The 27,912-nt window shown below is 33.3% G+C and overlaps 1 protein-coding gene across 2 annotated transcripts in view; it reads right to left on the bottom strand.

Moving 5' to 3' along the window:
- LOC125050040 (histone-lysine N-methyltransferase ash1) overlaps window positions 1-27,912 on the bottom strand; it is a 44,978-nt gene that overhangs the window by 8,436 nt on the left and 8,630 nt on the right. For both annotated transcript variants that reach the window (XM_047649593.1, XM_047649594.1), the window contains 12 exons: window positions 16,303-16,485; window positions 15,595-15,727; window positions 9,552-15,390; window positions 8,825-9,018; window positions 8,499-8,637; window positions 6,851-7,016; window positions 6,457-6,613; window positions 5,750-5,850; window positions 4,998-5,342; window positions 3,356-3,641; window positions 2,573-2,790; window positions 987-1,086 (listed from right to left, as the gene is read on the bottom strand). In XM_047649593.1, the coding sequence (XP_047505549.1) occupies window positions 987-1,086; window positions 2,573-2,790; window positions 3,356-3,641; window positions 4,998-5,342; window positions 5,750-5,850; window positions 6,457-6,613; window positions 6,851-7,016; window positions 8,499-8,637; window positions 8,825-9,018; window positions 9,552-15,390; window positions 15,595-15,727; window positions 16,303-16,485 (7,861 nt within the window). The remainder of the gene's footprint in view (window positions 1-986; window positions 1,087-2,572; window positions 2,791-3,355; window positions 3,642-4,997; window positions 5,343-5,749; window positions 5,851-6,456; window positions 6,614-6,850; window positions 7,017-8,498; window positions 8,638-8,824; window positions 9,019-9,551; window positions 15,391-15,594; window positions 15,728-16,302; window positions 16,486-27,912) is intronic.

The raw sequence follows: 27,912 nt of genomic DNA, 5'->3' as shown, positions 1-27,912 counted from the left end.
TATGATCAAAATGAAAGGAAAAATAAATTACGGTCGATCTGAGGTCGGGAATTGGTAGGGGGGGAGTTTTAAGGGTAAAAAACGGTTTATCTCGATTTCCGGCAAAACTACAAGTCCTATCGAAGAAAGTTAAATGGCAAAGGAACAAATAAATATTTTTAATCAAATAAATTACAGTGTATTTGGGACATGGAAAGGTAAGTTTTCACCAAATTTCGTTAAAAAAAAAATATTTTTGTTAAAGATAAAAATAAAAAACCAAAAACTTGGTTTTTTGAACTTTTCACATAAATTTTGAGGTTATGTGAAAAATGTGTGAATACAAAAGTTTTAGATCTTTTTATTACCTCCAACTTTGCCATTTAACTTTCTTCAATAGGACTTGTAGTTTTGCCGGAAATCGAGATAAACCGTTTTTTACCCTTAAAACTCCCCCCCCTACCCCTTCCAAACCTCAGATCGACCGTAATTTATTTTTCCTTTCATTTTGATCATATTCCCCTGCTTTTCTAATGGGTTTCATCTTACTGTAATTTTTTTCACTTTTTATTTATTTTAAAGGCTATCTGCACTGGTCTAGTAGTATTAAGTTACTGAGAAAATAAAAAATAAGAAAATTCATAAAATATCGGAAATAATTTAGCTAAACGCAGAGCAAAAATACGATTTAGCAACATTTAACAATATTCTATCAATAATGACATTTGTTATTTATACATTTGCATGTAAGTTTATATTAACTAGTTAAGTTTTAACTTTTATTTTCTCCTGTTTTGTGTTACTCTATCTATGATAAATCGTTCTTATAATTGTCACTTGCTAAGTCGTAGCTTTTTATTGTCTTTTATATTATATATCTATATAAAAATCTACAACTCTAAGTAACTAGTATTTTGAAGTAATTTAAAAATAATAGAATACACTTTATCCTATACAGTCTAATATTTATGACTTATGAACATTAAAAAATGAGAAATTAAACTTACCCGGTTTAGTTTTTTGTATAAATCCAGATGGTAGACTTTCCTGAGAGCCAAGGATTTTACTTAGATGTTCGGCAAACTCCAATTTGGCGGTTGTGTAGACCTGAAATTGTTTATATTCAGTAATTTCAAAACGTTAAATGCATTCACACTGAACGAGACATTAACACGGTCATAACATTTTTCCGTTAACAAAATTAAAAATAACTTTTCTTATAACGCTGGGAGCGTTCCATAAATAGAATGTGCCAGAATGATTTACGAAATAATATACTAAGTAAATAGTCTCACAACTCACACACACATAAATACATACGTAATAATAATAATTGATTGGAAGGATATGGTATAAAAATGTGTAAGGTGGTAAAATCGTAAGTTCGCATATTCTGCCACACACAGTGGCGCGCAAATTTGTCTCAAAAGGAATATTACATTATTAGTCCTATTACGTCCGTACAGACACACCAATATTTATAAGAATTATATTTTCCTAGGGTTCACGTTAATTCTTTGTTAATACATTAGGTTTTGTAATTATTATTGCCTACCCAAATAAAATAAATAAATACAGATTTGAAATGAATACACCTTCATAGGATTAAAATATGTTAAAATATTATATTTCTATTCTTTTAATGCATCCCACAATTTCTCTTGCTTGGTGACGACGCTGTCGGATCGTAATAAATTTATATAATTATATAGTGTTAATTACACTACTTGATTTCTTAGTTGTCATACATGGCATATAATTGGGTCCTGGGTTCGATTTAAATTTATTTTTATTTTTTATATTATTAAATTTAAATTACTTAGGGTCGATTCGACCAAACAAGAGTAAATCTTAATCTTAGAATAAATCGTCAGTTAATCGAGAGTAAATCATCGTTTTACCAACTACAAATTCTAATAATAATGGGCTTATTCGGGAATTGCTACTATACCGCCGTTTCGCACGGAATAACAGCTATTCCAAGAATAATTTAATGGCGTCAGTCAGTCCAATCAGCTGATTACTGTCATTTCACAAATATGTATTCTGTGTTTTAATTTCAAGTCAACGCAACGCACTAAATTAATAGTCTAGCATTGTATAATGAAACGTTTAAACAATTTATTATTTATTTATTTGTTTTTAGATTTTTTATTTTCTATAATATTAGAATAAAATTCAACAGAAGTTCCTTTTTAGACGAAAGCCTCAAACGAACAAGAAATAAAAACTTTTTGTTGACGTTTGACACCTGTTAAAAGCTACTTTTTCACACTATAATACGGCAAAATCGAGTTGACATGATGTATGCTCTTACACTGTCCCGTTGTAGAACAACATTTATTTGACGAGTTTTATTTTCGTTCACCATTCTCTTGCTATTCGCGTATTGTTATTCCTAGCACAATTATACTATCGATTACGTAGACAAACGACTATAGATTTACTCGAGATTAAAATCATGGAATAGATTATTCTTGGTATAGTTACTCGTGTATAAATTGAAGTTTGGTCGAATCGACCCTTACTATACTTGTATACTAATACAATATACTTTAAAACAGCATATTTTAACACGTTTAAAGGCAAATACCTTTTTCAACTGCGCAGCAGCCGATCCCACAGCAGTGGCTTTACTATACTCTCTCATTAGCATAGACATCAGTCCGCTAACATCGCTGTCGAACTGTACTATGCTTTCATAGTCGTTGTTATCTATTTTATTTTGAATCCCATTTAAATCTGATGTAGAGTCCGATTTCTGGTTCTTAAGTTTGAGTAATGGTGTACAGATTGGCTTGTCTTCGTCGCCTGAAAATTAAAAAAAAAATTAGAACTAAAAAAGGTTTGTATATATGTATATGTACAAGAAAGTGAACCGAAATAATTAAGCCTTTTTTACACTAATAATAATGAACTATTTAAAACATCGATTTACGCTATATTTTCAAGTGTAAATGCGTTAGTTTTCATGAATTTTTGTCAACCATCATTAAAGGACCATTTGTGTTGGTTCGTTATAATGAATTCTCTCGAAAAGAACCAAGTTGATGTAATCATATTTGTCCACTCACAATTAAACCCATTTCAGTTCAGTTAAAAAAATCTGTATTCAAAACGTCAATTTAAAATATTATTCAATAACCCAATAATTGCACGTCTGCATAAAATGTATTTCGTTAGTGCGATTTACGTTGCCATGGTAACTAAGACAACTTTAATTGATTAATTTTATAGTATAGCCGAAAGTATTATGTAGTATATCTACAATTTATTAATAATTAAACTTCACTCACAGTCTAACAAATAAAATTAGTCCAATACTCGGACCGCATATAACCTACTATTTCTACTTTAATGGTGAAAATGCAATTACCTTTAAAAGTGGTTAAAATTGTAAACAGGGCCTTGAACACTCGACCCAACCGTTGTTTCCTATCTAATGTAGAGTCATCTTCGAATTTGGCCAATTTCAGTATTTCATCCTTCGACGCTCGAAGATTTTGCAATTTTTTGTGGAAAACTTGAGGATTCATTGTATCGGGTAAGGCTAACGGATCGACATTGATAACTTCGGGAACGGGGGGCAAACTGACACTTGGGACATTAGATACGGGCGATGGGGGCATGGGGAGTGTTATCTTCTCGCGGGTACGACGAACCTGAAATATATAAAAAAAAATCGGTGAATATTGTTCTTTAAAGTAAATGGCATATTTAAGGCAAATAGTCCAATATGTATGCTGTACCAATACACATTTTTATTTTGCAAGGTATCGAATAGATACTACGATATACGGAAAGGCGGTAAGGAAATGTAAGTACTGTGTAAACTCTTTATAACACCATTCGATATAACGAAAAGCTGTCTATAACGTAAAAATGAGTTAAATTTGTTTACATTATACCTTATACCCATACATTAATTCTTCCCTCCCGCCATTGATATACAAAAAACCCAAGATGCACAATCAACGTCAAAAAAACGTCCTCAAAAAATGAGCGCAACATTCTAAATTGTGCGCTCATTTCAAATAGTCTCGCGTCTAATAAGTGGAGTCGATGTTATTTATTTGTGTTTTTTTTTATAAATAAATTTATGTACTTTTGAACTTTTTTGTGTGTAGTTTTTGACAAATATATTTACGCTATATAAAGTGTAGGTCAGGAGGTAGCCAATTTAACATTTTTTTTTAATTTAAAGAAAAACTTTTTTACCCGATTTAAAGTTATGTTTTATTATAAATTTACAACTATTTAACATCCAACACCTTTTGTCTTCAGTCACCGTGACCACGCACGCTGTAAAGCACCCGAAAAGTCGGATAAATTTAAAATTATGTTAAATAGTTGTAAATAAAAAAGTCATGTTCGACTCCACTCAATACCTTGTCCTACCGACCACGGTCGGTCGTAAAATTTTATTGCTTTAAGTACGTATACACTGCGTTGTAATAACAACTTTAAGCAATTCGCGTAAGGTTGATTTTGCAATAATATATGCTTGTAACATATACTGTTATAGACATACTGTTATAGAAAGGGACATAAATAGTGTTTCGGGACACTTTCGAGCGTTACTTTTATTCGAGACTGTGCATCTTGGATTTTTTGTATATCAATGCCTCCCGCATAAACATGCTCGGTCCCTTTGAAAGTCGTTATAAAGAGTTGACACTGTATGTTAAAAATATACATACGTTGTACAACAAATTTACCAAAATTATATTGATTAGCGATAGTCTCCTAACGTAGTCAACAAAATAAAACTAAATTAGCACTAGAAAAAAATCAATCCACTCGTAGTATCTATTTTATTTAGAACAAAAAAAACGAAAAACAATTATATCTTTATTAACGGATTAGGACTATAAATTTAAGTTTTTCTAAAATGCGCATTTAAAAAAACCCTTTAAAGACCTTTGCAGAAACAGAAAACTAAGTGCGTATAGACGCAATATCACAAAAATCTGTATTAATTTTCATAAAAAAAAATCTAAGTTATAAAAATTCCTTACATTCTCCAAATTCCTAAACAAGAAGCAATGCCTATCCTTAACCAGCGTCCTTTCTTTAGCCGTCAGAGGTTTTAACTGCGGTTCTTGCCAGAGCTTGTTCAAATGTTGTTGGTACTTCAAAATCGTCATGTTCTTGATGTCGCAAGCCGATACGTTCAATTGGTCAGATTTCTTGTTACATTTCACTGCTTTTCGTGGTCTTCCAACCCGTGGCTGGTTAGAGGTACTGGATTGGTTTGAGGCATTAGACGGTGTCCGTGATTGAGTTTTAAGTGGCTGTTTCGTTATGCGCTGCGACTTGCCACCAATGACGCCGCGACAATCTTCCGAGTCGCATTTGCAGGGCTGAAATATAAAAATGTATATTTATCTATATTTTATTTTGATTTTTTTATGCATATTAAATAAGTTGGAAATCTTATCTTTATCTTTGTGAAATAATCTTAATTTTATATATTTTTTAACAATATATTTTAGGATACAGAATTTTTAAACCAGTTAAAAAAGACCTTTGTTACGTATTAGTTGATGATATTTGTATTTAACTATAATATAAATTTTAATGTAAATCGAGAAATATTTAAAACCAAATAAAGTAAAATGTATTTGAGTTAAAGCCATTTACGACGCATTAAGTAGAGTTTGTAGTTGACGCAAGAATCCTTACCGATTCTGAGGTACACGCAAAAGAGCAACGTATACGGAAGTATACGTACAACGTGTACCGAGTTATTTTTAAATATTTTGTTTACCTGTCCTACAGCTGGGTTGAACAGTGAAAAGTTGTAGTCATAAGTCAATTCCTCATCCGGATCGATGTCTCTTAGTGCGAATAACGCCATCCTGAAAGTACCTATAAAAAGGTTACACGTCAATTGTATACTTCATATTTTTTTATATCTCTTTAGGCGAGATGGCCAGACCAATCAAGTTCTTTCAGGCCTTTTAAGACCTTACTGTCTTCAAATTTGAAGCTTTTACGATTCCAAATAGAAATATTTGCTTTCCGGTATTTTAAACTTTCTAACGAGTCACCCTAATTATCAGTCTTTAGATGAATAGACTTTAATGACGTCATCATAGGGGTTGTAACAGATTAATAAGAGTTTTCAAAACTTTAAAGATTTTTTAGATGTTTAGCTGCAACATAAATAACACCAACTTTGATTAAGTTATATCAGAGATAGTAACTAAAAAAAACTTAAAATATCAAAATTATGCTTTTTTTTTCAATAGTAATTAAAATCGTTTAACAGCGTCTACTAGTCTAATTAAAGATAAATTCTCAATTTGTTGTATCCTAAAACCAATAACAATTACCAATACAATACTACCAATAACAAATAAGCATTTAGAAGAATTTACTTTAAAAAATGTATCAGTTACAATGTCAACTTGTAGCACATTGATAGTATTTATTATATTCTAGATTTATGCTAGATTATAATTTATATTATACCATTAGCTGTCCATTTTTGCATCTCACAGTTAGGTCGACACGAATGGTTGACGAAGCGTCCATCTCCGCCCATGCGATGTCCATCAATCACTAAACCACCGTCCAAGTGTAGACAGTAGTGATGTGTGTCCCTGGCATATCGGGTTGCCATCCGCTCCTGAAAATTTTCGTCTTTATTACTTGTATTTTGGTTGGTTTTGAAATATTCCAAATTATTAAATTATTTTTAAAGCAATATCGACCAGGCAAGAGATAATATTACAACAATGTTTATATGATTTTTAATCTTTTTTTTTCAGTTGACAACAATTTTTTTACAAAAACATCGCATTGCAATTTTATCGGCATTTTACATTATTTTAAACGTCTTTACCAACAATAATTGATCACAAACCTTAAACTCCTTATCAGAGACGACTTCACCCACATACTCCAATATGAAGTCTCCAGACGTTATCCTATGTTTAGTCCGAACTCCCCACCCTTTGTTCTCAGTCATGAATTTCTCCAAACCAGACGCCCATTCGTGGCGTTGAATCCTTTGATTCTTGCATTTATCACTGAAAATATTAATTTTGTGCAATGTTTCATAGTAATAATAGCGCATTTTATTACATTTAAGAAACAAAAAATAAACATTTAAATACGTGGGTAACACTGAAAATGTTTAGACCTGGCCAGTTAGGAACATTGCTAATGGAAACTTTTTTTTAATTTAAATTTTAGAACTCTTTGGTAATAACCTAATGTAGTATATTGCATTCATTTGTCATTTGTTTTTGTGAATTGGCGGCAAATCTAAAACTCTTGTTACACGTGAAAATGAACCTAACGCGAGAAAATTTTTGGTCAATGATTTATTATGACTTTCGTTGTGGGCTTACTCAACAACAAAGCTATGATAAGCTGCGGATTAGCATTGCTTAATGAAGCCCCATCTCGTGCCACTATTTACAAATGGTTTAACGAGTTTAGGCGTGGACGTAGCAATATCAATGATGATCCGCGTGAGGGACGTCCTTTAACAGCGACTACTGAAGATAACATCAGTGCTGTGCGACGCATGATAGAGGAAGATAAGAGAGTGACCTATCAGCAGATACGGGCAAGCCTAGGCATTGGTATAAGTCAAGTTCAAAAAATATTACACGAACAATTAGGCGTCAGGAAGCTTTGTACAAGATGGATTCCCCATACTTTAACCGACGACCAGAAACACCTTCGCATGGACTGGTGTCGCCAAATGTTAGAAGTTCAATGGCGGTGACTCCAATGCTGTATTTGACATCGTCACAGGTGATGAAAGCTGGATATATTGTTACGAACCGAAAACAAAGATTAAATTCGAGGTATTCGCTTTACGACCCTTGAATATGCGGTGAAAGCGTACGAAAATGCCATATAAATAATAATAAAATGGGTTTGCTTTTCTCAAAGGTTTCATCGAATGCGACGATGTGTAGAGAGGAACGGAGATTACTTAGAGAGAGTAAAGCAATAAAAGTACATATTGGCAACTTTCTACATTAAGCCATTTTCTAAACATTTTCAGTGTTACCTAGGTATAATAATAGTAATAATCCAGTGCAACAACACTATAATCCATACGATGTTCCTACACCGTAGGAATGCGTATTGGGCACATATAAAAGTCCACAGGTGCACACAAATTGAAAATATTATTTAACCAACTTTTCAGGCTGCAAAATTTGAATTTGAGTGCAGAAGTTGATACAAGCAACTATCACAGTTAGAAGTATGTACACGTACAAATATCCTCGAACTGGGCGAGACCTAAAATGTTCATTAAAACTATTAATTCCTGACATGACTGATCACGGAATACCTACGCAATTAGTGAAATATCAGTCGAGCACTAATAATTATTGAATACATTACATTTTTGTATTAAAGACTTCTTTATTATGAAAAATTGGTAGAGGTACAATACAAAATTGAAAAAAAATGGTTACTTTGTGTATCTTATTTTACCTTATCTTAAAAGTATAGTTCCATTGATTTATCCTAAAATGAAAACTCACCCGCTAGGACACAATTGAGGTGAACACTCAGAATAGACCAGTCGGTTGATACAGTCTTCGTTACAGCCGGAAGACGCCGCGCAATTGCAGGCGACACTTTCGCATTCTTCAGCTGATGGCTTTACGTCGTAGTATACGTCTGGAATAAAAATTAATGTTATAGTGGAAATTAGATTTTGATAATTCTAAATTATTATTGCAAATAGTTATTACACTCATAACTAAATTACAACGCATTTAATTTGGAATTTGATATTTTAGATGCTATAATTATTTGAATCAAATGACATGGGCAATGTTCGAAGATTGAATAGAATTTTACTCACTTGTGCGTATTTTCTTATAATTCCATGAAGGCACTGGTTGGTTATAATGTTGTTCCCACCAAATATCGTAAGGCAGCGTGAAGTGAATGAGTCTTTTTCGAACCCAACGTTCGCAGTATGGGGGCGGGCCCAAGAGCCCAGGGGGAAATTCTGTTTGCGTAACCAGATTCTTTCCTTTTCCTTCTGGCTTTGGACTAGAAGTAATACAATTTAATATTTTATATTAATAAATAAAATTATTGGAATAATGTCTAGGACTAATGTCCTGTAATGTCTTATACATATTTTTATTGCTTAAGTGACTTTTCTGTTACAATTTAATTATTTTATAGTAATACAGTTCGAAATTTTTGACACATATTTATATTTATTAATTAATTAATTTATTTATTACAGTTACACAAAGCCAAAACAGATTGCATTGTTAAACAAAATATACGAACCAGAAAACATAAGTTTATTAATTAAGAAAGAAAGAAAGAAAGAAAACTTTATTATGCACAATATACAAGATATTTAGATAAAGTAAAGTGCACTGGCCCCCACACTAGGATTCCCTGTGTTGTGGGCAGCCAGTCTCTTCCTTTTGACATGAAAACAGTATTTTATAAGTTATATTAATTATTTCTACATCATAGTTTAATTCTATTATTGCAAATATTTATTCTATGGCCACCACACGAAATGCCTTGAATCTAATTAACAATACAAATAATAAAAAACTTACTCTTCCTTGTAGTATTCCGAGAATAAGCCGGCTAATAAGAACTTCTTTCGTAGCCTTGGATTTTTCTTGGACACAATTCTCTCTTTACTATCCACTCCGTTAGACGGGCTTCCATCACGAGAAGCAGCGGCCCTCTTCTTACAAATAATATTCTTGGATATAACATCTATGCTTTTTTCGAAATCAATTTCTTTCTCATTGAGCGGTAAGGGCTCATTTTCATCATGGTCTAAGAGTGTGTCGATAGAGGGTTCCCGTGACGGCGGCAGTTTACGACTAACAATCGTCTCCAATGAACTCTCTCTTGAACTGTTTACAACATCATTAGCCACCTTTTTATTCAGCTGACATGATCTCGACTTTCTCCTAGTTATTATGCCCATGGGTTTATTCTTTTCTTTTTCTGTAACCTCTAAAACTTTCTTGTTTTCCGATTTTCTTGTCTTAATTTTCCCATCATCAGCAGTATTATCAAAACTTCTCGTATGTCTTCGCTCACTGGGATACAACACGGCCAGACTCGATTTCGGCCGAAGTCCAACTTTGCAAGTTTTCTCTACGACCTTGCGTTTTGAAAAGATTTGTTCGATTTCATTAGAAGGTGAAAGAACCCGACTTTTCCTTTTTAATCGCTCAATATTTTCTACTCTATTGGCCTTTTGCTTCAAGTTCAATAAACTCAAAGGAATACTGTCTTCAGGGTCATTGCCAAGAGAACTCGCTAACGAAGGTATACTATCAGTCTCACTTAGTACTTCCCATTTATTGACGTGGTTTTTAATTTCTTTATCAGTCTTTTGTTTTAATTGTAAAGCAGGCGCTCTTAATATGGATGAAGTTTTCTTTTCCGGAACAGCTTTATCACCTTGTTTATTAGGTTTATTTAGCGCCTCCCTTCCTTGTAGTTTCTCAAGCGCAACAACTGTCAGCCGCCCTTGTTTCGGACATTCCTCTTTATTCAAAACAATCTTTAACTCCGGTTGCTTATTAGTAGTGCGTTCTAAGAAGTTACTCATAGCTTCACCATCTTTCGGCACTCTCTCAAATGCAGAACTATCCGTATCTTCGGAACCTAATTGATCATGGGAGCTGTTAGCCGAATTATTAGATTCAACCTTTTTCTTCTTGCGTTTGACATTTGGGAAACCCGTTCTATTGAAAGCTTTTCGTCTTCGAGGTTTCTTTTTGACAGGATCAATGGTTTTAATAGGATCGTTGGGTTCTTCAGCAGTCTGTTCAGATTTCTTAATTTGTAAGTGAGATTTCTTTATTATATTACCAATTGGCATCCTCTCTGCTTGAACTTTCGGAATTAATATTTTAGAGGGAAGAACTAATTTACTTTCTCTTATGATATTATTAGAAGTTTTCTTCTTTTTCTTTTCGTTTGCATCATCACTATCAGTCATTAAATTTCTTTTAGGTTGTCGTAAGTTGTGGCCACCAGCAGTCTCTTGGATTTTATCAGATATGACTGCCGCTATAGATTCCCCTCGTTTAGGTCTTAAAATAGAATCAGAAGATTCTGCGATAAAGGATAATGGTAAATCCGATTCAGTATCGATAGAAGATAATATAGAACTTTTCGAATCGTGGTTTTTCAATTTTTTATTCTTTTCGGCTAGTATGTTACTGACACATATAGATGATTTAGGAATTTGGTCTTCTAAGTCTACAGAGGATTCAAAAATTCCAGTGGGATTATCGACGTTTACAACCACAGTGTTGCCCGATAACGAGGAGTCAGATGTTCTGGTTTTACATTTAGTCTCCAATAGCTTCCCTTTCGATACCGGAGATTTAATGACGCTGGCTCTAGTGTTTATCTGATTATTCGGTGAATCTTTTCCTCTGATTTTATCATCTGATTTGTTACTGCAACTACTGTCAGAATTACTTTTCTCCTTTTCCAATATTCGTGATTCTATTGATTTTCTTATGTTGTTGTTTAAAAGTGTATCAAGTACTTTAGTAGCGGCACTCGGATTAATTTTGGAAACTAAATTGCTCGTTAAGCCTTCGAGCCTGTTTTTCTTTCGAGTCATTATTTCCGATTTCTGTGCAGGTGGAATTGCACTCTTATATAATGATCTGGCAGACATACTCTTTAAAGGATCAGTTCCGGTACCTGACGCTGGAACTGATGTGGTGTTTGGTGAAGGAGATGTCGTTTTTTCATCATCCTTAATATCTTCCTGAGACGTATTTTCATTTATATCTTTCTTATCGGAGATCAAAGGCTTTTCTTCGGATATTTTTTTAGATAGAGACTGCACAACATTATTAAGGTTGGAGTGTGATGCATCCTTTTCAGCTTCCAGCCTATGGCGCTTTTTCGGCGTCACTATGGGATTTCGCATTGGTGATGATTTCGTTTCAGATCTAGGGGAGGAAATTCGACTATTGTCTAATTTTGATGATTCTGGTTTAACATCGACATCCTTTGTTTTCGGTAAGCTTTTCTCCAAATCATGAACCATTTTATGGACAGCTTTTAATTTTTCGGAGGTTTCATATATTTTTTTTGACAGTTCAGACTGTTCTGCCGATGGCTTCTTTATCAACAAATCATCGTCCGTAATGTTAATTGAATTTGAAGCAGAATCATCCATGACTGGAGAGTTGCTTTCATCATTTTTTATTATTATGTTTTTAGTATCACCATCTGTTTTAATTTCCTTCGGCATTGAATCTGAAATAATCTTACTCTCAGATGCCGTAACAATTTTTAAACTCTCACCCGGTCTTTTAGATTTTTCAGAAACCGACTTAGATTTAGGTGAATCTTCAGAATCTTGAGTTTGTAAATCAACAAGGCAATCAGATTCTGTACACAAAAACTTTTCAGATCCAGCTTCATTCTTCAAATTTTCATCAAACTCAGAGGTCACCAAACTTAAACTTAATGAATTGCTGGTTGACGAGTTTATGTGATAATGCCTTTTCTTAAGCGGTAGTTTATGTTCATTTGTATCTTTTCCACCTTTATTTTGAGATTCTGCTAACTGCTTTTTATGTCTTCGTTTTGATGTAGGTGTCGCAGTTTCTAAATTGTCAGAAGTTTTACGCTTCTTCGAAGTTCGTTTTACTACCTTAGCCGCAGCGGTCTCTGATGGAGGCTTTTCCTTCTCTACATGCTTTGGAGAGTTTAATCCGACGTTTGTCAATAATTTTGGTGCAACCTGGCACAGCTTAATAAAATTGTTTATGAGATTGTCCATATCAGTATTAAATTTTTGATCAATTGTTTCAGCTTCATTACGGTTAGCAGATTCTCTGCACCGAGATACTGATCTCGACCTGTGTCGTCTTTTACTTCGATGTCTGTGATGTTTACTTTCTGTTTTAATTGTGATTCGAGATGGCCTCTCTGTAGGTTTTAAGTTGATCTTGGGTGGAGCAAGTACTACAGTTCTTCTATGTTTCTTTATATGATACGTTGGTTTGATGTCAGACTTTTTGAAATTTAGAAAAACATTGCGTGATAAAGACTTATTAGGAACGTAACAACTTTTTGCCTTTTCGAATATATTTGGTAATGGTTTCACATGTTCCTTCTTAGGAGTTGGTAAGGGGGCTGTCGCTGCAAATTTACCCTGCTTTCGATTTCTCGGAGAGAGATTTCTACTATTTATTTTATCAACTTCTTTTTGCGACTGCTTTGTTGACGTTAAAGGCGATACTCCGAATTTGTGTGTAAAAACTGGTTTTAATGGGAGTAACGTTCCACTTGAAGCCTTTGACTGCCCTGGAGGTTTTAAAAGAGTATTGTTATTATTATGGCTTACTTTAAAAATATTATAAGTTGTAACTGGTCTCTGCAACCCGCTAAAGACTGGTCCTGGAGCAAAAGGATCTGATGAATTAACCCGCAATATATTTTTCTGATTATTTTTTTTAAAACTGTAGTCATATTTCGATGGTAATGGATATTTCGTACATACACTAATGTACTTTGGACTTGCGGCAGATTTTCTCATATAATTATCACATTCAGAGTCACTTGAACTATGCCCAAGCGTGAGACTGCTAAATGTTTTATTGCTTAACAATAATATCTCTTGATCAGATACAAAATGCTTCTGATTTTTATAATATGACCTATTGCGAACGGATCTCGTCTTTTTCAACTTCTTGATTCGCCTTCGGCCACTTCTAACACTATAGTCAGTTTTATATCCCGATTTATCAGTCTTATATCCCGACTTATAATCAGTTTTGTAACCAGAGCGATTGTAGTCACTTTTATAGCCGCTTCTAAATCCATAATCGCTTTTATAACCTGATTCAATAAGTCTACTACAGCTTTTGTATGGTTTAAATTCATAATCACTTTTATATCCCGAGAGGAGTTCTTTGTACTTTGGATTTAGATCAATTTCTTTCCATGTAGGGTCAATCATGTCATCTGCGGCAGCTTCATTTTCGCTTTGATTTTCCCTCCAAGTATTAGTTATTGTTTTACTGCTCTTTTTTGGCAAGACTGCCAGTTTACTATTGAGTTCTTTTCTTTTAGCATATACCCCTGACAGAACAGATCTATTCGGAGAAGCTGAATCATTATCACTGTCACCAGAGTTATACTGATTTTTATCTTTTAGTGTTTTTGAAGCTGTTTTTATAGGTTTTGATTTCGCTTGTGGCTTCCTACCCGGCCTTTTTCGTGGCGGATAAAGGACTCTATCCGTCGCATATAGCATTCTATCTAAGGCCGCGATATCGATTTTACGGTCGTTTTTCTTTGGTTTTTCCAATCTATTCGGTTCTTGCTTCAGTGGGACGGGTGATGGGGCTTCTGTTTTGATTTGTTTGATCTCAGTTTCAATTCTTTTCTTTCTAAAATCATTGTCACTGGAATCAGACCTATCTTGAGTTCGGGATCTCGTTTTGGATTTCGACCTTGCACTTTTTCTTTCTGACGTATTTTCTTTTTGAACAGATTTCCTACGGTTTCTGCTGCTACCCTCATCTATATCAAGGCGACGTAATGGTGATTGAGTTGGCGAATTATGATTTGATAAAATTCCCGAATCAGGCGAAACATTTGGTGGGTCATTACCATTATGAAAGTGATTGACGACATTGGCGGCTTGATTGTCATCCCTTTGAGATTCAGCTCCTTTCTTAACAAATTCCTCAACCTTTTTCACTTTTCTCGGTCGACCTCTTTTCCTTCTAGATTCAACGGCAACATTTTTCGAGTCATCTTGAGATTCAAGCGAATTCGTACTGATTGTATACAATTTGTTTGCGTCAATTTGATTCAACGAGTTAATATCGTTGCTGGCGACTGTGATAGGTGAACTCTGTAATAGATCACTTGCACTACCCAGTACCGAAGTTCCTGCTATATCGAGGTTCATAAAGTCGTTATTCTCAACACAATCGTCTAAACTTGGTGGGTTAGGTATATCGACCGAATCGGCAACAGATGATATTTCCGCAAGATCTTTATTTATTAGCGACAACTCTTCAGTATGTTGGGGACTTAAGTGAGTACTGCCACTTAAGAAGTTAGGTGTAATTGGTGATATTTCTGGCAGATTATTTAACTGTCCCAGCACACAATCCCCGATCGTCGATTGAATGTTTCCATCTTTTGCATTCAATCCACAGGATATTGATGAAGAATTTATATTAGTTAAAGGTGCAGAATTGCTTAAAAGTTGTGTTTGAGCCACAAACTGCTGTAATAAACTTGACGCGTAATGTGATGTATTCTGTACTGTCTCCGAATTGGAGCATTCATTTTCCGATCCAGAGGAATCAGCCGTTGCTCTCTGTATAGCAGCAGTAACTAACTGGGGCGTAAGCTCCATCTCACTGCTGGATCCGTCGCCTGAAAAATAATGATAAAGTTACTTTTGTTTATAACACTAAAATTATGATTGTTTTACGATATACGAAATAATTAAAAACGTATCAAGAAAATTTTGATTCAGATTTACACAATATCTATTACAAGGTCACATTTAATAGCCACTGGATTTAGATAAGCTCGAAATTTGCTTAACGTTCCAAATCAAATTCCCAAAGGACTTACCATTATCAACAGTAGATTTATCGTCGTCCGGTGCCGCGCTGTGTTCAGCGAACGTCGTGAAATTAGTCTGCTGCACAGGCGCACTCGACGATTGCTCTGGAAATAGTTCCGCGAGGTCTGCATCGTCGATGACCTGCAAATTTATTTTTGTGGTTTACGTCATATGATATATAGATTTTTTAATTTAAGAATTATGTAGCGAGCACTTAAATAAACCGTCGCTAAGTTATCTTACATTGAAATAAACTGCAACTATTAATATCCTGTAATATTCACAAGTTACCTTACATTTAAGAAAAAATAACTTTAAGACAAGTAAACTTATTATAATATAGTTTATTAATTAAATGTTATATCTTAATTAATAATTAAAAGGTACCTATAGAAACTTTCTGTCTTCAAAGCCGTATATTGTATCCAATCATTTTGGTTTAAAGCGCCAGGAAATTTTATGTAATTATGTAGTATGTAATTACAAAACAGTTTGAAAGATATTGTATTATGAACATCATTTCAGGTCAAATACATTTATTAAAGGTCTTATACATAACAATTTCAAATAGTTAAGTAATATAGAACGTTTATTTATTTATCAGATAGTTAAGTAATATGTATTGTAACTTAATACTTATTTTATCAAAAATATATACAATAAAATCACGGACTAGTAAATACGTTAATTCGTCTCGATCATGAAATACAAAATACCTGTAACTGGCAGGCCGCGGCAAGGGCAACATTCGAGTCATCGGGCTGGTTCTGTGTGCCCGCATCAGGGGTATCTGAGTCGGATGATGTTGATGAAGAGGATGATGATGATGACGACGACGAGGAAGTCGATGAAGAAGAGCTGCTACCACACGCTGCACTCGCCACCGTCGGTGATGCAAACTGAAATTGATTATTTCAGTTCTAGTAACAACAGACAAACTATGAAAAAGTGATATCTGGAAACGATAAACTTATACTTAAATAATTTAAGTGTTTTAAGTATCTCTAATGTGTATTATTCTATATTAATCATATTTCGTACATCATCGCACCATTAAACATTTAAAAAAAATCTCAACATATGTTTATTTATTTCGTAATCCTACAGCTAACATAAATTATATATATAACAAACATTATTATATATATAATACAATACAAAACAAACATAAATTATATATATAATAAAAAATATTAAATACATTTAACTAACTAATACCTAATTCGGCTGTGTTGTGTGATGGTGTGAAAGTGAGGGTGTGTATGTGGGGTGTGATCATAATGCAGGTGATTTAGCGCTATGGATATTCTTAGTACTCCTTTAAGCACACTCCGCGATAGCTTAAACAATTCAAGATTGCTAATACGCTTAGTCGATTAAATATTAACTAGTCGCACTAACAGGTCGTATTATATAATTCGTAAGAATGTCGTGTAGAAGCCAATTATAACCAATATTTACCTTTATTGCACAACCTAATCCAACTATCGAACATGAAAGAGCGTAACAACAATAATCGCACCAAGCGAGAGGTGCCATTAACTTGCAAGATTGATATATTGCAAATAGTACTAACGAATGTCGCAACCTACCCTCACTGACCGCAATCCGCCAACACGGTTACAAATATAGCTTGTAAAAGGAAAACAACTAAGAAAAATGTATTTGATATGTATAATTAAATATTGTGACAAATAAGTTCACTGACCGATGTAGATATTATCATCAAAATATGTAATAATAAATAATAATTGTTTTTACGTATAAATTATGATCTAGCTGTTTTTGTAGTGATCATTTGACAAATATGTTTAAATATATTCCCATTTGCTTCGCTTGAAATAACGAATAAAAACTTCGTTTCGATAGATATCTCTAATATACGTTTAAGCATTAAATTTTTCCCTAATATACGAAACGTTTTGTTCAATGATGAACGACGTGGCACTGGCAGCCTCATTGAACATATTGCTGACGAAGCTTTAAAACAAATGTATTGTATTTTTAATCAGATGCAAGGTGCTAATCAATAAGGCGGAAGGGCATGCAACCCTAGCTTTTCAAGGGGTGAAAGTATCGTGTGGCCGCTATCAAGGCTAGCATCGAACACATTTACCCCGACATTCGTTTGATGACGAAAATCATTCCGGTAGAAGTCAATACAAATTTTAAAAGAAAAGTTTGCTCTCAGTGTGTTGTTTTATAAATTTAAATTTTGATAAAAATACAAACTATAAAACTATGAAGGATGCCCTAAATAATATGTATGCGTTCTTGACAGTACATATAAAGTCGGATTATTAAGTTTAAATCTAATTTCGACAGCATATTAAACATTCTTGAATATTTCACCACAGTGCTATTAATTTTACGCATTGGCATTTGTTCAAACATGACTCACAATTCTTATCGATACAGTTTAGTAGACTATTAATTTAATTCTTTCTCATTATTTTCGTTTATTATATTACTATTTAGTCCGCTCATTCGATCCTACACCGGTTAGGTTGATGTCAAATTATCTATTTGTAACATAGCGGCAACAAAGGCAAACAGAAAATATGTTATCCTAAGGCATTTGAATTAACAATAGTCTAACGGTTAGATACTTATTGAAACAGCGCGGGCGCCGACACGAATATCACATTAACCACCTCGTGATCTGTGGAGATTTATATCTGACAAGCAGTCAAACATTATCGAATTTAACGTATACTTTCAAATAGCTTTCTTTACATACAAATCCTATACGAAGCCATATATACGATGTGCGTGAGCAATTTTAGATTTCTTTGAAAAGGTTAGTATAACATATAAAATTAATTAAAATAATGCTGTTTATATATTAATATTAAGGAATAAAAACGTAATAACAATATTTGCTAAGTAGTTGGTAGTCTCATTCGTATGAGAACTAGTTACACCACCTGTTGATTAATTGATCGACATAACGTTAACCTACCATCTGCGGAGTAATTTGCAGATGTCCAAAACCCCAGCCCTTGCCCAGTTTTATTTGCCCAATTTACACAAATTTCAAAACAAATGAATGAATACTCGTCTCTTGCCGACCATAAACGCTTAATATTTAATACTTACAATTGGTTATAGCAAAAAACGTACACATTATGCTTCTCCAAAAAAAGAACAAACAATGAGATCTTTTTATCTCGACAGCTAACGAAGATAAATAAAAGGCTTGTAATAAATTTATGAACCGAAAGTATATAGATACATTTATAGCTTAAGATGAACATGTCGGCTTTTGGCGTACAACTTTTCTATAATTATTCTGACCAATATACGTGAAAAGATAAAACCTACAACTGACAGTTTAGATTAAGTAATTGATACATAATCTTCATATTCGTAAGATACCGTATAATCAACAGAAGCCAAAAATTATGATCGCATAGAATATCTATCGACAAATCTCACAATCGTGCTCATTTAAGACAAGGCGAAACTAAACCAAATAGTTGATTGCACGAGTCGTTGACCCTGCGCCAAATGTCGAGAACAATACTCATAATGGACGTCTCACAATGATCAAGCGTTGTTGATCTTATAATAGAACAGTATAGTCGTGATTTAAGAATTGAAAAATCTGATGCATTTCCTAATTTTATCACTGTAAAACTAATATTTCGTAGAGTCCAAATATACATTTATGTCATATGCTGAACTATTTCAGTAGTCCAAAACTATAGTTAAAATACAATCAACATTTAAATTTTCAAATATCGGCCCTTAAATAAACAAAGTAATAGCCAATATGTATGAGAATAAATACGCTAGTTAAATAATTCATTAGAGACCGTGAACTTGACTGCTACGGTATGCTCAGAAAATCGAACAAGGCTGATCAAATTGTGCGGAAGGGCGAGAGAAAGGTCGCTTTACCACGTGTACTCTTTGACGTGAAACAAAGCAATTTTTATTAATATCGTTTTTTAGTAAACATACTAGCCTGGGTTGAATTAATACAATAAGCAAGAACACAAAGTATTTAACTCAAAATTTAGTCACACATATGTAATGATAAAAATAGATATTCAAGTAATAATATATATTTACTTTATATGCCTTCAGATGTCTAGTAAACGAATCTTTAAACTGCAGTTACTTCAGCATGTACTTAGTAAATACAACATACATAACAATAGGAAAATAATGACACATGCCGTGAATAAATCATGCGTTATCCACGTATAATGGTAATAATATTAATTGGTAGCCCTGTGCTTATCCGGTGGCGGTTGAGTGTACTCATCAAGGATTTCCACTCAAGGACGCATAGACACAAGTGGTCGATCGACTCTTATTATTTCTCCCAGACATCTCGTTTTTGTCTTGACTCATTTATATTCATGATGTGGTATCGACGGTTAATCTCTATAAATACCTTTTTTCTACGACCATTAGCCGTGAGCAATTTAAATCTCTTTTGCGTTATTCTCGATCGATAAGATTAAGTATTTAATATAACATTTTATTATTACGATAAAAAAATCTTGATTTTTATAGTTATAAGGAGTAAATAAGTTTCTAAATCGTCTATTCGATGTGAAGTATACGTAAATGAGTATGAATTAAAAAAAATGTATAATAAGGATTTCCAAAATAAAAAGGATTTAGATTTATTTTCTGTACATTCGAAAATTTATATATTATTAAAATAAATTAAGACAAAGGATGTAAATGGTCTTACTGCTAAACACAGCTTCTTCCGGACAACCTAAACGTAAAAAATATAAACATAATACAATAAAATAAAATACAGACCTTAAAACTACCATAATATGTTACCACTAATATAATGGTTATTATTCAACATGACATTAATCGTTTAATTAATACTTCGCACTAGGCGAAATGCACAACTCAAAATCCTTGATAAATAATTGAACAGCTTTTTATAGACATTTGTGTAGACAACAACAAAAAACGACATGATCTAATGCGGTTCAGTTACCTCAACGCGAAGAATATTACTCTGTTTGCAAATTGATCATAATCGTGACAATTTTCGTGCTTTAATCTACGATAAATAATAATGGTACGTTAACAAAACAATACTTTTTACTCGCTATGTTGTCACTAAGCTAACGGTTCGTAGTAATACCGGCATACCTTTAAACAGCAGATAATGCCACGAACCAAAAATATACTTTTAGCGTCCTAAAATTATAAAAAAAATATATCTATTTGAGATCCATGTCAATCCATAGTTATTAATGTTATATTAAGTTAAGGCTCTTTAAAAAAGTATAGGCTTATTTTATTTCAATATAATACATATTAAAAGATGAGCAATAAATCTCTGTAAACAATGTAAATCGTACATAATTATGTTGTCGGTGTCGATTGTCAAGATAATTAGCATCAGATTGCTCGCTGTATATATTAAAATACATTTAATTCATTCCTTGGGATTATGTGTAGATAACTTAATGATCTGATAACTCAGTCCATAAATTGAAATTGTTTAACATAGATAGACTATTGTTAAGGCACTACAGAGGTACTATTACTAAGGTAGTATCAGTGTGTTTAATTGAAACAAAAACTGCAACTGCAAAAAACCTCGTACGTGATTATCCAGATACGTGACTTCTGTTTGCTTAGGGAAATTGCTATTGTAGGGAATATTCAGATAAAAAGTATTCTTGAAAGATTGCATGGTCACTTTAACGTTATTAAAACGGTCCGAAATTACACTTGAACACACATATGACATCAAAACATTACGTGTAGTCTGCGGTTTTGCGTATACACGCTCGTGATGTGCAAACAATACATCACGTATCGCCATTATAACTATGCCACTGTAGGAAAGAGAGGGAAAACGTTATGCACCTTATAAATGTATGGGATTAATGTTTTTCTCTCTCTGTCGCCGAACGGCACAGTTGTATTGGACAGTCGCAGCCACAAGATTAATGCAATGAGAAAGGCCACCTTTAGTGTATGGTTCAAAAGATTTTGTCGACAAAGTTTACCGCAACCATGTTTACACGATTAAAGCAGCTAATATCTATTAAAGGTGGATAACCTTTAAATCAAATTCCTAAATTTATTTCAATGTATATTATTCTCAGCAATTTTTGAACATTTCCATCAAATTTTTATACCCGAATTAAAAATATCAAACAATATATGCGAACAATTCCAATTGACATAGTATAAGTATTGCTGTTGCAATATATCACATTTAATTATTTTTGTAAGTAATAGGTAGATACGTGAACAGTGTGGATTAAAATAAAACGTATTGGCAAGGGTACGAAAGGGAATACTTAGGTGGTAGAAGCGGCTTACGAATAGGATATACAAGGCAACTGTGGATGGTGAAGGCCGGTTGGGCAGGACTTGTCGTACATACCTGGATCAAACCCAGGAGGTACTAGAGAAGAGACAAGTTAAAAGTAACCGATGAGCATGCATGGTGAATGTCATGAAAGTGGATGAAGCGAGAGAGGTATTTCATGTGTCAGGACCGTATCAAGTTTAGAACCGTGCTCTCTGCCTACCCATTTGGAAAGAAGGCGAAAATAATATATGTATATATATAATTATTTTCAGCTATGATGAAAAGACAAATATTTTATCTTTTTATCACACGATGCACATACTTAAAATGCCGAACGAGATAACCTGATTACGAAGACTTAAATATCATGAAAAGATACTTTACAGTATTTTAATCACTAGCAGTTGAAATAAAATATATTTTTAAAATAAGAGATTGGCTTGAGTTTGCGTCTCTCTACCGAGGTCGTGCATTCGGATCACGTCTGCGCACCAATGGATTTTTCTTTCTATACTTAGCGACTTTTACCTAGGTACACTCGCTCGTACGGTGAAGGAAAACTATCGTGAGGATACCGCCATACTTAGACCCAAAAACAGACGGCGTGTGTCAGGCACAGAAAAAAAAAGATAACGAAACAGATTCCAATGCCAATGCATGGCCCGGTTTCGCACGACTGAACATTTATTTCTAAAAACATTTATGATATAAATATAGCCTATGTTACAAAGCAATAAATTTTTGAAATCTATCCAGTATTTTTTCTGTTTATTCCATACAATTCCTGTTTTATGTAATTTCCAAACATAATGATTTCGCTTTAATAACAAACTGATAATCAATCCGTGCGTAATATCAAAACATGGAGAATATAATGTATCAGTGCGATCACAAATTAAACATCTGGTTGTCTGGTTAAAGACGAATACATCGATTACGTAACTGATGCTTAGTGATAAAATTCAATTTCAAAATTAAATTCCTTTAAAAAACTAAGATAATCGAATCGAAATCGATCAACTCACAAAGTATTAAAAACAATATTATTAATTGGTCTTGTGTTACCAAGATAATTTATTGTATTTCTATATAAATATCATTAATAAATAGAAAATGACAGAAAAGTAAGGCACAGCCCTAAAAGGTGTAAAAAGACTAAAAGACTATGAATATTAGGCTATTGAATGAAGGCTATTTGAAGTCTTTGGAATACGAGTTAATATTCGTAGTCAAAAGTTAACATGAATAAAATAAATAATAAATATAAAGGGGACATTTGATTATTATTTAATTCATTGTCGTATTTCTGGTTTTAATTTTTAAAGGGATTTGAAATGATAATCGGACTTAATACTTTAAGAGTTTGTCAAACTCTTTGACATTTTATGAGTTTGATAAATTATAGGCAATGAATTGAATGACTGAGAATGAATTTTAGAAGGCTTACATTACATACTGGAACGCGAATATTAAGAGGAAACATTTAAATAATGGCATCTTAAACGTAGAAATTAGACGCTACCAGAGAGTCTATTATTTATATGTATTGAAAAATGGCATCAATTTAAAATATCAATAAGTACCGATATCTAATATTTTTAAATCTAATTAAACTTTCTACCCATATGTGCAAATCTGAGTATATTTTCACAATAAAACATTTTATATATTTAAATGTTTAAAAAGCACATAAAAAACTTATCTCCCTTAATGTGATGTCAAAAAATAATGGCTGTCATGATCGAATAAAAAACTTGCCAACCATATTCACCTAAATCAATAAAAACAATAAAAAATTAAGGATATCTGTAAGTCACTTAAAGGGTATCATTTATTTTTGGCATCAGAAGTGATAATGCAGATACATTTAAATAAAATCCTATGCATTTATCAAAACATCGACGGCCATTTTTAAACTTTAAGTATCAATATCGCGTTTCCGAGATACTTGATTCAGTTACCATCAAAATAAGAAAACTTACTTTATTCACAAAAGCTTACCATCACTGATACATTGGTATAAACCGAATATATATAATAATAAATACCGAAAATCTATATAAATAAAAATGAATAGCAAAATATGTTGCTAAGCGCAATACTCGAAGATGGCTGGACCAATTCGAGTATTTTTTTATTTTATTTATACCTTGAACACTAAGGATGGAGTTCTCTTCAAAAAAAATTGAAAAACATATAGTTTTATCCCTGAAAAGAGAACAGCCTCTATGGGGTAGCATAGCAAAATGTTTCATATGTAAAAAATCACAATAAGGCGAAACGAAGTTCGCGGGGGGAGCTAGTGTTATATATATATATATATCAATTATTTTTCTACGAATCTCCAGTGACCATTTTAATTGTATATTCTATCCATTCATAAATCACAACAATAATAATTGCATATTATATAATACTTTCATTTCTAATCTATGATTTAAAAACCGCTGTACTAAAACTTCCTTGAAAGAATAATACTCGTTGCATCAACAATACTCTATTATCTGAAGACAAACATTTATCTTTGCAATTAGCATGCCAATAATAATGATTGTATGTAACAATATAATTCGTTTTCTTCAATTACCCACTGAGATGTAAATATTATAAATACAAACGTTTTATGTTTTAATGCTAACGTAAAATAATTTAACTATGAATATTCAAGAATAATATAGAGTTAAATTATCAGATTCTCTTTCATAATTAATAACTTGTTAATAATAACCCAGTGTCGCTACAGCCTATGTTATGTGTATTTGTTTCTTTATTATTTTATAGGCAAGGTCAAGGTCTGTTGTTAGGTCTAAATGTAAAATTTCAGAGCCGAGGATTAGCGCGAACTTTGTCAAAATATAATACGCTTTTGATAAACCGGTGTCACCTTACCCTAAAACAAGCCACGATTCACGATGTTTACCTTCACGAGACTCAAGAAAAAGAGACATTGCATGCATTTTATTACGTAGCATCCACTAAAGGATGTTTTGAAAATTACAACCCTACTAATTCGTACCAATTTTGATATGAAATCTCGAACTTCTAAGGGCAATCTACGACGCGTTACTAAAACATACTAAAAAGTTTTTGTTCTAAAGCTTTAAAAACTAAATGCCTTCTGAAATATTATGCAATAATTGTCACAACATTGCAGCGTACTTAGCACATAGTATTAGTCATAGTTTTAAGTGAACAAAATTCCTTATATTTAATTGATCAAATTTAATACAACTGTTTTAATAAGACCAAGGTCATACATAACAGACGGAGGGTCCATCCGTTCCAACCGGATTGACACCGTTGCATAAGGTAATGTATAAATCCCACCTTTGCAGACCCTTCATTCTACATGTTTTGTTTGAGAATAATACTTCGGACAAATCATAACAATACATTAATATAGATCTTTTCAATCTAACATCCCGTTCGATGTTTGAATTTTTGAGCAATATCCAATATAAAATAAATATTTTTTGTTGGTTGTCGAAAACTATTAAAATAAATGTGCTACTTACATGATAATAGTACTCATGATTATGCAAAGTTTTAGTAGTCATAGCAATACGGTTTGTTGCAATTTTTCTTTCCTTTTTTATCTTTAATTCTAAAATACCTTTATATAACATACATAAAACCTTTTACATAGACTTTAAAAGACAGTCGTAGTCATGAAATATTCGATTCGACGGTTTTAAACATTAAAAAAAAAATATTATGACGTTGCATTTATAATAGAACTGCAATATTATAACACGCAATGTTTGTTATCGGGGTGTCAAGAGGTACGGCGGCGTGTGACTCAGAATTAGGCGCCCATTACCATGCCCTGATCACAATCTACCCAGTCTGACCATGCCTAATTAAGGTGTACAAATTTAGGGTGAGAATAGAAAATATAAACTAAATGTAACTTCCTATTGGCATTTATGAAAACCAAAAAAGGATTACTTCAAGTAATTTTATTTATGAACAAATTAGTTGTAAAGAGCCTGCAATGGCAGCATTCCCAGCGATGACAAGATATGCCGCGACTTCCTTATCCGTAACGATGTAATCGGCTAAGAGCGATGTCTAATTTGAATATACAACGACCTGATAATTCCCTTACCTTTCCCTTATACCGGCCATGGGAATATTAAATCATTCACTACTTTTATGACGTTTCCGCCTTCGTTTCGTTGCATATAAAGTGTTTTTACATTAAATATCATCGTTCCATTAATATATTATAGCATTTACGTTGGAATTCTCTAGAAATTCCCGGGTTCCCGCGAGGTTGAGATCGTGACTTCGCCTCGCGTTCGGCGCAATTTGCTTACCCATACAGCCCGCTCTAATCATGTGTAAAATATTACTGTACCTCGTCACAGCAACACGGAATCGGGACGGCACGTCAAAAGTCACAGAGAAACTACTCGAGATTAATTGAATGCGATAGCTAGAGCACGATTACCGTCGTCACTGGCTACATTTCGAACGTGATCTTTGGAATGAGCTTTAAAGCAAATAATTTCTGTTCCGTGCAAATGCAACCCATACAAATATATTTGAGAAGTCAATACAATTCAAGGAGAAGAAGGAGCCTTCAAAATTAAAAAGGGTTGATACAACAAATTATTCTCTGTGAACAGCTTTAGATAATCTGCTACCAACACAAATTCTACGAATACAAATAAAATAAATGAAGAATAACAAATAATCATAAGCTGAGAGCGATGTCTGCTTTAAACAGCGTGGGTTTCAATCATGTGATAACATCTAAAACTGTTCTCCGCGCACACCTAACGTACCTACCTCAATTGATGAAAATACACTTAAGATGATAAAATAAAAAAACTTCTCAATGCCTAATACCAAAATTAAACAACGAACAATCAACAATAATCAACTCGACATTTCCTTGTTAGTGCTGAAATATTAACGTTAAAACAGAATAATGCATAAAATAAGACCTCGTCTTGGAAATAAACAGTGGTCAATTACGGTGGTAGCGCCCGGCTTTGTGGCGAGTTCAGAAACAATCGAAGCGGTGCGGTGCGATCGACGAGATACCAGCCCATAATAACTCTAATGGTGAGATAAGCCACTGCACCTACATGCTTCACCAAATATACATATGTACTAAGTAAATAATACTCTGTATAAGCAGCAAGTGGTAGGAGGTACACTTCGATGTCAATTGTCAAGTAGAACCTTTTATAATCGCTCCCCGTTCATTACATCTACTAAATAGATCAATATAAATCTTGTGAAACGCTTGATATGTTAAATATCTTAGATATAAATACCTTAATACAACTTAAATAGATACTTTTCTATGTAAATTCTACAAGATCCTCGATATTCTGGGTTGTTAGTTGCAACGCACAGTACCAGTTTACGCCGACAACCATGTAAACGATTTATTCCCGAGCCTCGTTTTGCATTATCCGATAGGAAGCAAGGGTTGTATCGTTGCATTATGTGTTTCAATACAATATTATCTTATTCAGATAATTATAGTCTTCTTCTTTATGATCCATGTTAACTTGAACATACATCCAGAAGTCGTGGATGTAAATGTAAAAAACAAAAACAAAACACATGTTAGCAAAAGGCGTGGGAAATAGTTTATAGCTGCTGTGTTCTTAATAGACGGTTGAACAGGTTGGGTAAATGATAAAGGATAATTTAATGTAGTTGCTAACTGGTCTCGGGGCCCTATGTAAACAGGTATACGGCTGTCAACCCTACAGAAGCGTAGTTGTCACATGTATATATGAAAACGAGGTACTAGGATCGAGGATGGTAGGACCGGCTTTTCCCGACTCATTATAATGCGTCAGTTGATAAAATTCATAACATAAAACGTGCATGATAACTTATAATTAAACATCGGTTCACAAGAATTATATTTAAAGTTTAGTTTTAACTCTTTGGCAGTTGGAAAAATGAGGGCATCCATATTTATAATTGGCATATAAGAAGGCTGATTGAAAGCGTTTATTATTAACACAACGAGCCCGTATGAGGG

This window comes from Pieris napi, chromosome 6, assembly GCF_905475465.1.
Source record: "Pieris napi chromosome 6, ilPieNapi1.2, whole genome shotgun sequence".
NCBI lineage: Eukaryota > Metazoa > Arthropoda > Insecta > Lepidoptera > Pieridae > Pieris > Pieris napi.
The sequence above is the reverse complement of the archived record's forward strand: the minus strand, read 5'-3'. Positions and strand labels throughout refer to the sequence as shown.